At 45.5% G+C, this 12,936-nt stretch overlaps 1 protein-coding gene across 5 annotated transcripts; it reads left to right on the plus strand.

Moving 5' to 3' along the window:
• Positions 1-1,248: 1,248 nt before the first annotated feature.
• LOC104354214 (protein FAM162B) lies at positions 1,249-10,250 on the plus strand. 5 transcript variants are annotated; one of them, XR_015183764.1, is made up of 5 exons: positions 1,249-1,494; positions 2,866-2,971; positions 4,363-4,471; positions 5,157-8,187; positions 8,741-10,250. XR_015183764.1 is itself a non-coding variant. In XM_009961055.2 (4 exons), exons 1-4 carry the CDS (start codon positions 1,341-1,343, stop codon positions 5,262-5,264), a joined length of 477 nt encoding a protein of 158 aa, XP_009959357.2. In that variant the 5' UTR covers positions 1,249-1,340; the 3' UTR covers positions 5,265-10,250. The 5 variants fall into 5 exon arrangements, 1 of the variants encoding a protein (XP_009959357.2); XR_015183763.1 differs by having other exon boundaries at positions 5,157-7,060; positions 8,092-10,250; XR_015183765.1 differs by having other exon boundaries at positions 5,157-5,716; positions 6,917-10,250.
• The last annotated feature ends 2,686 nt before the right edge of the window (positions 10,251-12,936 follow it).

Genomic DNA, 12,936 nt, shown 5'->3' on the forward strand with positions numbered 1-12,936 from the left:
TGTTATGTCCAGATGCATTGTGGAGCTTTCATGAAAGAGGAAAAACCATGTTTGTAATTTCTGTGAGTTTCTTCCTTCCTCCGTATCGATAACTTCATATTCTCAAAAAATATAAAATGTCTCTACAAATGTAGAGTTTTTCCTTGGAGCCAGGAGCTGGGTAGCTGGAGCTGCATCTGTCTCACATCTTTCATCCTGTTGGTCCTTAAAGAATATCTTTGCCAACATCCTGAACTCTATTCCCTTGCAGTTCCTGCCCTTGCTCTTAGACACACTTTGATTATCTACAATATAGTGTTTGATAGTATTACTAAACAGTTCTGAAAATTTTTCAGAAAAATATTTCCTTTTCAGATGGATTTTTTTTCCCGGTTGTAAATCAGCATTAGAGCCTTGTATGTCTAAGGAGAATAAATACCTCACTGCTCCAAATGAGACAAGTATTTTGCATTTCTATTTCCTGACCCATCAGGGAGAGAGAATTTTGTGCAAAATGCAGGAGAAATGTCAAAGCAATAAAATAGCCTTAGTTTTGGTGCATTCTCTGGTTAGAAGAGCTGATGTTATGGAAAACAGCCAGCACTATCCAGACTTCGTGGAGACTGAATTCAAAGAGGGCAAACACTTTGTAGGTACAGCTCTACATTTCATTGACAGTTTTACTGACTGACAAATACTACATCACCTGAGGTTTTTGTCCTAATTTCTTAGTTTGCTGATTTAAACCTGAAATATATCTGAAATATATTTCTTTGCCTGGAAAGTTTGCAGTCTGGATGTGAGATGGACTCCTCATCTGCATTTATAGCCACAAACATCAGCTTTAGTTTCCTTCTGCCAAACCACATCTGTTCTGAGACAGGGGAAATGCTGCTCCTCTTTAAAAAGTCTGTTTAACGTAACTGGTTACCAAGATTATTTTTTGGTTGAGGACAATTAAGAACTCTAACAGCTTAACTGGCTGTGATAATTAGCAGTCACTAAGCCTATCTTTGGGGAAATATAGCACGCTGTCGTATTTTAGTCCTACCATAGTAAGGACTGAGAAAATAATGTAAATACCCATTGCTGTCCTGAGCAGCTCCTGGAGATAGAAAGCCTGGGGCAGAGCCCAGGCTGTGCCTGAGCTGCCACAGTAGCGATCTCTGCCTGCCTGGCTCGGAAGGTGTGTCGTTCTGGTGAACACAGCTGATAAATTTAATTAGTCATCCTGACGCAAGCAAAAACTGTTGGCAGCCAGGGCGGAAATGCATGCTTGCTACTCCCTTCTTACAGGAAGGATTAGTTTTACATTAATAACTCCTAGAAGCAGCCTTCTGGGCTCCTGCCGGTCCCCTTGCATGCTCCCAGGCCAGGGCAGGATGCTGGGACGGCTGCTGGGGCATAGCCCCGGACTGTGGCAGAGGGTGGCTCGGCCAGTCCTGCGCTCCGTCAGAGCTGTCGGCGACAAAGCGAAGGGCACTCAGGACGTGGCTTTGCAGACGGCTAATCCAGGTGGGTAGAAAGTCTTTAGTCACAGTTTCATGCTGCAGCACGGAGGGAAACGCTATTTTCAGGAAAGGGCGAGAGAATGACCCTTGTTCTCATCTGTGGCTGTGTTATTGCAGTGCTACATGTCCTGGGGTTACAAATGCTCCTGAGACACGGTGAAAGTTGAAAGCTCTGACTAGCACAGTGCACAGGGATAAAGTTTTTTTTTTTTTGTGTAAAATAGTCCTCCTCCTACAGCAGCAAATACAAACTGATACTTTGTGACCGAGAACCTGTTAATTAAAAAAATAAAAAGAATGTTCCTCCTCCTACCCAGCTGCTAGGTTTCCAGAGGAGGACTGATGCATGTCCCCACACGTGCAGGACTGGTGCAAGTGGCAGAATTGCACCCTTGTGCTCCTCCTGACAGTCCTGCCAGATTACATCCACAACTGTGTGTGCTTGCGGCAGGCAGTGCCTAGGCTTACCCGCCAGGCAGCAGGCATGGGCTGCTCCCACATGGGCAAGCTCCTTGGCATGGAGATAGTTTCTCTTCTTGATTCATACCACCACCTCCTTGGCCATGCCTTTACAAACTTCTCACCCTAGCAAGGCTGGCATCTTGGCTGCACTTACCTTGGTATGTGAGCAGTCCCAGCTACCTTGCAATGACCACCTGTACAGGTGTGCAATGAAAAAGCCAGTATTTGAGCTAGCCATTGCTGACCCTATTTTTGCAGGGTCTCCCTTCCACTGCCCTTGTGGTGTGTCATCGGGCTTGTTTCCAACCAGAGGAGCTAGAGTCCCTTTCTCACTGTGCTCAGGGTGACAGCACGCTAATAGCATCAACATGGTAGTCTGGCGGGGTGTAATGTATCATCGTTAGAGTACAGTAATGTTGTACCCAGCTTGCATGAGAACAGCTGCCAGCCTCCCATCAGGCTGTATTTTAACAAAGCTCGTCTCTGCATCAGCACTTTCAGAAGGAGACGCTCTCAAGGAGTTATTAGTGCTGCTGGCAGTTTGCTTAACTCACTAGTTGGGCCATTTAAAAGCAATATGCTAGCAGGGTGAGAGTATGCTGCAGGCTTGGGTGACTTCAGCCCCATATCCTTTTGTCTCTTAATCAGGAAGGTTGGAAGAGATTTTTAGTTTAAAACCTATCTAAACTAAAGGAAAAAAAAAAAAAAAGAAAAATTAAATAAGCTGCAAATGTAACAAAGCATCTCACACCAGCTGCTGAGTCCTTTTGGCATTAGAAAGCACATTTGGCTCTCACAGAATAGAAAAGTGCGGTTCTGAACTTTCAATCCTTTTCTCCCTGTAACAACAGCTTTTTTCCTCTTCTCTTCTTTAAGCTTAGCTCGTTGTTGTCTTTTATAAAATCTCTTACAGGTTACAAAGCTTTCAAAAATGACAGAAGGCCTACAAATTTTGATAAAAAGGTGTTAGTATGGGCAGGACGCTTTAAAAAGGAGGAGGACATTCCCAAGCACATATCGTAAGTAGACCTGTCTGAATGGTGCTTTTGGATGTGAACATATGGATTGAGACCCCAGTCTGCATTACCCAGAATTGTGCTCACATGGTGATTGTTAGTTCTCCTCCATGCTGATAGGGCCTGCTGCTACTGGTGCTCAAAAATAATCTGAATTTTTGGGAACATGAACTTTTTGTCATGCCCTGTGAAGTAAACTGGTTTCACTTGTTTTAGATGTCATAAGTTTCAGACTAAGATGAAGTATCTTTTGCAAGGTAAGTGGCTTTGTAACTCAAAAGTCACCATGGTAAAATATCATCCACTTCGGATTTTTGTATACTTTGCTATTTTTTTTTATATTTGATTAGCAATTAATAATGCTGCATAAGTTCTAGAAAGAAGGTGGGGCTATACACAGCTTTGGTAACAGTCTGCGACGAATTACTCACATCTCGGCTATGGTTTCACCTCCCAGTTGAGGTATTTTTTTAAAGGATTGTCTTTCAGTTTTGGAGACCTAATGTTTCCTAACTTATGACATCCTGTGGGTTCCTACAGCTGGCCTTCCCCTTGCAGGTGTGAGTAAATCCATGGCTGGATAGGATTTCACGAATTACTCATTGCCACGCTGCACTCTCTTGCAAGCGTGAATCGTCAGATAAATGCCATGAGTCACTCATGGAAGGTGCTGGAGGTTCCCCAGTGACAGCTGTGGCTGTTCAGCTGCTTGGGAAGACAACTCTGCATGGATCATGTGTTCGTGTGCTTCAACCCAGCTCAGCCTCCTGCCACAAGCAGATAATTGTTGGGCTGGTGTCAGCTGCCTGACAGAGGACCACACTGCAGTGGGACAGGGCTGCAAAGCACTGTGGGCAGCTGGGATGGGAACGTGGCCGCAGACTCAGTCACCACTTGCTGTGCCTCTTCGCTGTGTGAAAACTCTCCATTGCTCTTAGCCAATGCGTCACGCGTGTGCTTTTGTTCCATTGAGGGTGGCATTGCCTGGCCTTGATGGCATGACCCCAGTGTCTCCTGGTGCTGTGTAGCACTCAAAGGCGGGCCCCTCATAATTCTGTGTTCACAATGGAAAGACTGTCCTGTCCTTGCCATTTTTTAGGTGTTCACTTTCATATGCAACAAAAGAAAGCAGGAGAGCAGGATTTGTTATCCCTGTTGTTACTGACAACTGTTGGGAGTAGCAATATCCCACTTCTGTGGGAGGGTGTCTAAGTCTTTCCCCCATAGCCTAGTTTTTTGAGTCCTCCTCTAAGCACTTGCAGAAAGATAAGGCTGAAACACATTGTGTATTAATAAGCAGTTGTTGGAAGACTTGAGGATTCATTACCCAGCTCTCCAGGATCTGATTTCACACATGCTGCTGCAGGATGGAAACTCTCCTCTATTCTCTGCAGGTCTGAGGTCCTTGACGCAGCAAGGAACAGCGTCAGAATAAAGGTTTGCTACATCATGATTGCACTGACCTTGCTGGGCTGTTTGGCCATGGTAATCACAGGCAAAGAAGTGAGTATTGGTTCTGGGTGAACTGATCCACTTAATGTATGGTCTTTGTATGTTCTCTTCGTAAATAAGCACCTAGGTGAGAGATAAGTTTGAGAATAAGTCCATATAAGCAATATTTGCAGAGGATATGTATCACCCCATTCTCTGAAGGAGAGATTGGAATGGGGAAGCACAACTTGCTGGTTAATGTGTCCCTTCTGACCCACTTTGCCATAAACCTGTGCAGTGCAATGCTCTGTGTCATTGTGTGACACTCTGTGTCATTGTGTCTCAGCAACAGGCTGGTCCAAAGGTTGTGAAGTAGCTCAGACAATGTCAATGTCACCCGGTCCTGCCCTACATCCATGGGCCATGAAGGTCCCACAGTTCTGCCCACCTAGCCTGCATGCCACCATGGCCTCCAAGAGCTGTGACACTCTCTTCTTCCCATCCTGCTGCTGGGGAAGGAGGGTCTCCAACCTGACTTGCATGTCCTAGTGCACCCGTGGACAATTTACAGTGTAATCTTCCTTTAATCAGAGCTGCAAATGATGAAAAAACCTTGTAAAACAAGGAAGCTCATTAACTTCTCTCACTGAAAAATACCAAAAAGGGCAGTGGGGTGTAAAAGCAAGTGGTGCAAATGTGGGAAAATTTAGTTGTGGGAAATGTGAAAATCATTGCATGCACACTATTTCTTTTCAAGGCTGCTAAAAGGGATCACACCCTGGTGACGATGAACACAGAAAAGAAGGCCAAATGGAGGGCTGAAGTGGAGAAAGATCAGGAAGCAGCTGATGGGAAGCCACAATGATTTGGAACAGATTTATTTTAACAGCAGGAGAGAAGTGATTCGCACATGTGGCATATGTACCTGTCTTCATTTAACTTGTTGGAGCTTTTTCACCAAAACTCTCTCAGGGCAAAGTCTTCACTGCTTAAAACCGGCTCTATATGAACTAGGAAACTCCTATGGAGACTCCAACAGCTGCTTTCTGTGGCCTCTGGTCTTTGGCACTGTGTTCAGCTGAAATATGGAAATCTTTTCTAAGTTGGAAAGTGTCGGAAGGACAAATACATGTATCCCCAGCTCAGGATCACCTTGATGCCGAGGCCATGGGGCTTCTCCTCACAGCCAGGAAGGATGCAGCCCTACATCAGAGAGCATCCCATTCTGTGCAGTGCCTCTAGGGCAAACAGCCTTGGCCAAAGTGACCCAGGGCAGGGGAAAAAGGCTTCTGAAATATATTTTTCAGCCACAAAGAGGTCAGTTATCTCTGTCTCTGAGCCTGCTGCCATTGCTGTCCCCTCTGTCTCCCCAGCTCCTCGCTGGATCCTGTGGCTGGGGGAGAGGGGGTACAGGAGCATGAATAGGGGCTGGGAAGATGGAGGAGTGTGAGCAGACCCTGATGACTGATTTGGGCCTAAAGGGGCTTTGGGCCAGAGGAGATGGCAGTGATATGGAGTGGTAGTGTGGGCACATGGAGTGGTTTGGTTGCTGTGGGTCAGCCTGGGGAACCCTAGCCTGGTGCAGGGATCCTGGCCTGGAGTCACCTCTTGTCCTGTTGCGCCTTGCTGGTTTTGCTTTTTCATCTTCTGCTTCCAGTCATTGTCATGAAAGTTCTCTAGCACTTGCGTAGTTGTGATTTTAGTCAGGAGTAATTGTTAATACATGGTTTGCTAAAACTGGATTCTTTTTAATCATCGTAGTTCATTAATTCATAATAAAACAGCTGTCCAATTACATCTAACACAAACAAATCTCTTCACAGTTTCATTTAAAGTGTCACCAAACTCTCTGGGATGATGTTTAACAGATGGGAGAGATCCTAATGAAATATTGAAAGTTACATTTTCATGAAGTGATTGAACTTCAAGATGGGCCTCAGTTCATGCTTGTCAGTGCTGAACGTCTGAGCCCCCGTGTATCATTCATAACCCCTCAAGACTTGTAAGATAGGCTGGTGGAGCTCGGTGCACTGCATGGGGTGCCGAGGGACATGGAGTCACAAAACCCAGCCATCTTATCCCAGCTGTTGTAGGAAATAGCAAATGCTGTAATCATGCACACCCTTTGTGCAGTGTCCTGAGTGTCATACCAAGGCTTGGCCTTTGCAAGGTTTGTTTCTCAGAGTAGTGGCACTTGTGCTCTAGGGGAGTCTGGGAGCTCCCACTCAGGTCTCAGAGGTTTATTCTGTCAAAAATCATGTCCACTTATTGCTGGCCTGTCACTACACGAACAAGCTGCTGGCAACGGCAGGCTGGGGCATTGGCAGGTGGTCAGCAGTTGTACAGCTCAGAGTCTCCATCTCCTGTGCCTGTGCTTGTTGGGCAGATTTTTCCCTCTGATGCTTCTTAGGAGCACTTTTCTCTGCATTGCACACATGTTTAGGATGAGGAGTGTGTGTGAGGGGGATGTTACATCTGTCACAACTTGGTGTTTGCATCCTTGTTTCCAACTCACAGCCCTGTGCAGTACAATTAACTAAAAGTGATGTCTGCTTCCTGCAGTATTCTCCATGAAGTGCATCTAAGGGAAGTGAAAATAATGGGCTAGGACAAACATAGAGTGAGCAAGTCTCTGCTGAGAAGGCACTTTTGTCTGCACAGGTAATATGGGCTCTTTCATTTTACATGACCTGGTTTTCTTGGTTAGTGCAATAAACTTCAAGAGTTACCTCAAAGTTGGTGTTCATTTGGGGATAAACTAAAACAGCTCTGGTCAGTCTCTTTTTTTTTTTTTTTTTTTTTAAATTCTTATATGGCTTTCATGTGCCCTTTTCAAGAAGGCACATGTAACACTTAAAGGAATGCATTTCAATGCTCATAAACAAATCCACATCCGTGTTCTGAGTTTCCCTGACCTAAGCGGGAAAGGAGATGACCATAACCATATATAAAGAACAAGCAAATTAACCGTGACTTGTTCCACTCTCTGCTCTGCACTTCCCTCTGCCTAGGAAAAAAACCTGTTTCAGGTGTGAGCTATTATCAAATACTCTTAAACAGCCTGGGTCTCTGTTGACTAGTGCATAAATCTGCTGCATTACACATCATCATTAAGAAAAAGGAAAAATCAATTCCTCCTCCCTGAGCTATGGATGATGGGCCACTTCTGAGCGATTAGATGATGCAGGTGCTTTTGGACTTTCACAAAGAGCTATGACTATTACATAGGTAGTAATCCTCTACCAGTCCCGGCTACATGATTATTCATTTTAGTGTCATCATATTCCCTCAAAAAATCAATCGGACTAATTGCTGGCTGACACTCAGTCGGTGGTGGCTGGAGCCGTCCCCTGCAGTAACTGGCGATGCCAGCAGAGGACATTGCACTGCTGCTGTCTCTCCAACACTGGGACTTAATACTGCTCGTTAAAATCGGTTTTCACCTGTGTTTGCAAAGTCCTTTGACTCTTCTCTTGAAAAGCTTCTAATTAACACAGCTTCCTGAACATATAATTGGCCACCTTATGGTTGTGGGTAGTTTTTTTGATTTTTTTTTTTTTCATCCCCCTCCCATCTATATTGCCTCAGTGTCACGCCTGATCCCCCAGTCATTTTTAAAAAAAAGGGAGGGAAATTTTTATTAGGCAGGAGTTATTCTTCCTTTTTTAATAATGTGCCATGTATTTCTCTAGCCTGGCCCTGAGGACAATGCAAGGGGCTGGCCCCTTTCTGAGGCAGGGGTTGGAGCTGAGATGTGCCGGTTGGCTGCGATGCTTGGAAGACCAAGGGTAAGTCCTTTCGACTCTCACCTCGTCATTTACTGCTCTGTACTGGGAGGAAAGAATGCTTCCTCACAGTTTTTTTGCCATTTTAATGAACTCCTATATGGAAATGGTTAACAACGTGCTAGTGGCTGGTGCCATAAAGATCTGTATTATAATAAAAATTATTGGGGAAGAATTTCCCTAGTAGCTGGAGTTGATCTAGTTCTACTTCCATTAAAACCGGTGCTGCAGTTCCTCCTGGCTGTGGATTAAGGTTATCACTCACCATTTTTTGAAGCTTCAGTGATTTCCAGAGACTCAGCTCGCCCAGGGAGCCAGGCTGCTGTGGGGCAGAGTTAGGTGGACTGAGCTTTCTTCTGCCAATGTGGTGAGATCAAGCTCGTATGGGAGGTTCTGCACTGTGAGTATCCTAGTGCCTTGGAGAAAAAGTGTGAGATGGGAAACTCTGAGCTCAAGACATCTCAGTCCCTTTCTTACTCATTTTGCTTCTCTTTTTGACCTGCTTAGGGGATTTCTAGTGACACTTGTTCTCTTTCTATCCATCTGTTATCTGCAGCTCTTCTCCTGGGATGCAGCAAGGCTGATGTGATCCTGCACTTGCAAAGGACTTTTTCCCTGGATGCAGATGAAATCTTGCCATTTGGAAAGATCTCAGTTTAAAGACTTCCCTGTTCTTTCAGCATGTAGTCTCTCATCAAGCTGGGAAACTGCTGCTTATTTTAAGGCTCAATGCACCCAGCTTCAGCTTCCAGGCATTGGATGTTGTCTTAAACATGGAATATAAAACATTCCCTCTCAACTCTTTTTTGTGTGTAAATAGTCACCCCTCAGCTATTGTTTGCAGTTGGATTCTTGCTATGTTTAAAACACATGTAGTTTCTAACCATTGCTTCGTGAGTATCCCTGGCTTTCTGGCCAGTTAAGTGACTGTCACTATAGTGAATTTATTCCTGTATCAAGTGGTTTACTGCATTAGTAGCCTCTTCATAAACAATCCAAATAGATTTTTTTGTTTGTTTTAGCATAGAATCAATAATTTAGTACTTTTGCAGAAAGAAAGGATGTAAAATCTTTCCAGACTTTACTCACTACCCTGGAAAATCAAAAAGCACGGTGCTTATACAACAGAAACTTGTTCTCCTCTGTGCCCAAGTCACCAGCACCTGCGGGAGCAACATGGCCAACCAGTGGCTGCAAATCTGCTTTTGTTGCTGGAACTGCCAAGGGTCAGCTCAAAGGAAGTTTAAGGCTGAAGGTCTCCTCTGGATGAGATGCAATGATGCAGCAAATAAGCACTGACTGCTGCTGGCCCATGGGTATCTAGGGTCCTCATCTCCATCATAATTTCAGAGATAACTTAAACACCACTTCCCTGTTTGGATTTGGCAAGAAGACATTCTAGCCTAGCAGGTAAGCAAGGCCAATGATCAATAATTTGAATTAATTAATGGACCATTCATTAATTCATTGAGGTAGCGTTAAGGCAATTTTCCATGCTTAAGTAGTTTGATGATCATTAGTGCTCTATGATTTATTGCAAAACCTCTGTGACAGTCATATGATGAGTAGGTAGCTCCTGAGAGTCTCTGAAAGCACCTGACCATTTAATTTCTTTGCTCTGTGAGGGATCTGGACACAAACCTCAACACCCCATTAATTTATCTGGCCCCACACTTTGTGCATGAAACAGCTTTCTACATGGAAATCTAAAGCTGGAATCTGACTCTTTCGATGCTGAACTCTGTTCTTCAGTGAAGGGACCCAAACCTTGAGCTATTTGGGCAGGGACTGCTGTTTGCTGGGAGTGTGAGGGCTTGCCATAAGGCGGAGGTCAATATGGAGTGGGATTTCAGAGGAAAGAATTGGCCTTACTCATGGCTTATGTGTGCTCTGCAGCATGAGCAGAGTTACTAGGAACTGCTGGTGAGATAAGACCAGGCAATTGAGGGGTTTGCATGCTGATTTGTAATAAGCTTCTCCTAGATGACATATGGTCCTGAGACAACTTCTAAACGAAATGGAAACCGAAATAGCCCAATAAATTAGTCATATGCTAATCACAATCATTCCTAATGGTTCACGTTTCTGATTCTGCAGAATGTATGAATGCAAACACAACTCCCATGGTGTACTGTGAATTGCACCACCGTTACACTGAACTCCTACCTCCCCAGTAGCTATTTTATCATTGTCTAAACATTGTCCTGCAACAATTTTCTAACAGCAGGGCTATAATCTTTACCAAGGACGTCCATTAGGTCTGCAAAGACGTCATTAAAGCAATGCTGCTCCAGGGAGGATGGAACAATCTCCAGGATTGTTTCAGATGGTATTTAGGGGCTGGAGTAAACCTTGAAAAGTAGGCAATTAAATACACAGCATTTCGGTGCTCTAAGACCCATAAGAGGGCAATTTTACTTGACAAACCAACCTTAACGCAAAGCAATAATACAACTATTGCATGTGGTTCCCTCCCACTTATTTCCTTTTTTCTTATCTTAAGAGCTGTTGTGCAGGTGGCACAGGGGATGCTGTGAGCTGGGGACAGCTAGGCACCCACTGCTGTGGCATGAGCCCACTCATGGGCAGTGGGATGCTGTGGGGCTGGCAAGTGCTGCAACAGTGAAACTGCAGAAATTATCAAAGAACTGCCTGTGCAGCTGCAGTATCTAACGTACTAATTCCCTCAGCCTCTCTGTAGCTGCTAATGTTCAGTGTTTGAGGACTTTTTAATCTACTTGCCTCTTGTTGCTTTTGCTGAATTCACCAGGAAGGGATCTTGAGCTTATTTCTGGTGAAGTCCAGGCGTCTGTGGGCTTCCACAGGTGACAGCTGGGTGTGTGAGTGTCTCCTGCTGCTGGGAGGACTCAGGTGTCCTGCCAGGATGGGCTCTAGGAGCCACGGAGGAAACTGCATGGGATGAGGAGCAGAGACAGCTGCTGCTCAGATGGCTCTTTGCATACAGCTCCCCAAAGGTGGCTGATTCCCTCCCAGTGTCCTTTGCTCCAGGCCAAACTCTGACCTGGCACCTGGGTGCTCTGCAGCAGACGGTGCCATCCTCCCAAAAGCCAGGCTGTGAGAATCCAGCTGCTCTGGGAGTCCCGGGGTAGCATCAGCTCAGCCAGCACAGGTGAGATCTGTGGTCCCATGACCCAGGGCTTTCACCTGCCCATGTGGTGACAGGGCTGGGAATGGGGTGCCCGGCTGTGGGGGGAGTGGAATGGTGCATCTGCCCTGCTGTCACATCCTTGTTCTGCTCAACCCACCAGCACAGGCAGTCACTGTGGTTCACGGCCCTTTGGACTTCCCACAACACATGAACCCTGCAACGTTTGCCACTGGGACACTGGCCTTCTTTTTAAGACATTCTTAATGTACACTGACTACCTTAGGGCTGATCTTCTTTGGGAAAAGCTAGGACAGAGTGTCCAGCAGAGCAGCTTGAGCCCAAATATTTTATTTTGCTTCAATTAGCCAGAGATAAATAACAACAACAACAATAATAATATCCTGGCAAAAGTGTGCCTGCATGTGAGCCTGAGTCACTCATCCCCAGATCCCCTTTCTGTGCACAGTTATGCACTAGCCTGGAAAATGTGGCAATATCCCTCAGGTTTTTTCCTTTACACATGTATTTACAGAAAGAAAAGTAAAATCTCTGCAGCCTACCTTTATCTCAAAAGTAGGTTTCCCTTGAGACAGAGTGAAGAAGTGTGGCTGTCTCATCTGAAGGAGGAATGATGCGAATTGTGCTTTCAGCTCTGTGGAAAGAAGCTGAAAGCTTTGCACTGGGAAGAGGCAGCCAAGACTCTACTTCCCTGCTGCTACTGAGGGATCTAACCCCTGCCTTCCTCAGCAGGTCCCAAAGAACACCACAAAGGCAGTCAGTGCCATGTCTTCCCTTTTAGAGGTGGTGAAGTCTGCACTGCTGGAAGAAGGGTTGCCCTAACAGGGGGCAAGCGCTGGCAGAGGCATCACTCCTTTACGGGCTTGTTTTGTTTCAGAGCTGAGGACTTAGGATAAGCGAGGTTTAAGGGTTGGTGTTTGCGGTTCTGGGAAGGGGTCCACCATCACCCGGGGGCCTGGAGACACTGCTGAGCTCTATGTAAGACCCCACTCATGTGCCAGCCCCTGTGGGGCTCCCCTGTGGGTGTACCACAAAGGGTATCACTAATGAGTGGTGATATTTAATATAAAAAGTGGCAGAGTGCAGAAACGGTCACAAACTTGAAAGGGAGATCAGGAAACAGCCCAAGGGTGACACGAGAGAAGGGAGGGCTTTGCCCTCTCCTTCCTCTGACTCCCTTCTCCCTGTTAACAACATTTTCATCAACAAGGAAAACTGGTTTGAGTTGCTTTTACACATCATACAGGGATTATGTCCTGGAAATTAAGGAAGCCTCCCACATGTACTTATCAGCCCTCTCACATAGGCTTGGCTGGGGTCTGGATGCTCTCACACAGCAGTTGATGCAAGCTCAGTGCTTCCTGGCTAATGTGCTCCCTTGCTGCTCTGTATGCAGGTATACTTCTATAAACAGCAATAAAACCATGTACTTAACCAATACAACAGGCATAGGAGCTGTGATATCCAGGCATCAAAGCTGAGATAACAGCTCTCTTGGAACCTAACCCTCTGTGTAGGCCAAACTGTTAACAATTTCTAACCACACAACTATTATCCTCCATTATCCCACTTGCCATCTCGTTGCCCCCACTGCCGGAGTGCACGCTGTGTCTTTCAGCCCATGA

This window comes from Leptosomus discolor, chromosome 9 (assembly GCF_034619465.1).
Source record: "Leptosomus discolor isolate bLepDis1 chromosome 9, bLepDis1.hap2, whole genome shotgun sequence".
Lineage (NCBI taxonomy): Eukaryota > Metazoa > Chordata > Aves > Leptosomiformes > Leptosomidae > Leptosomus > Leptosomus discolor.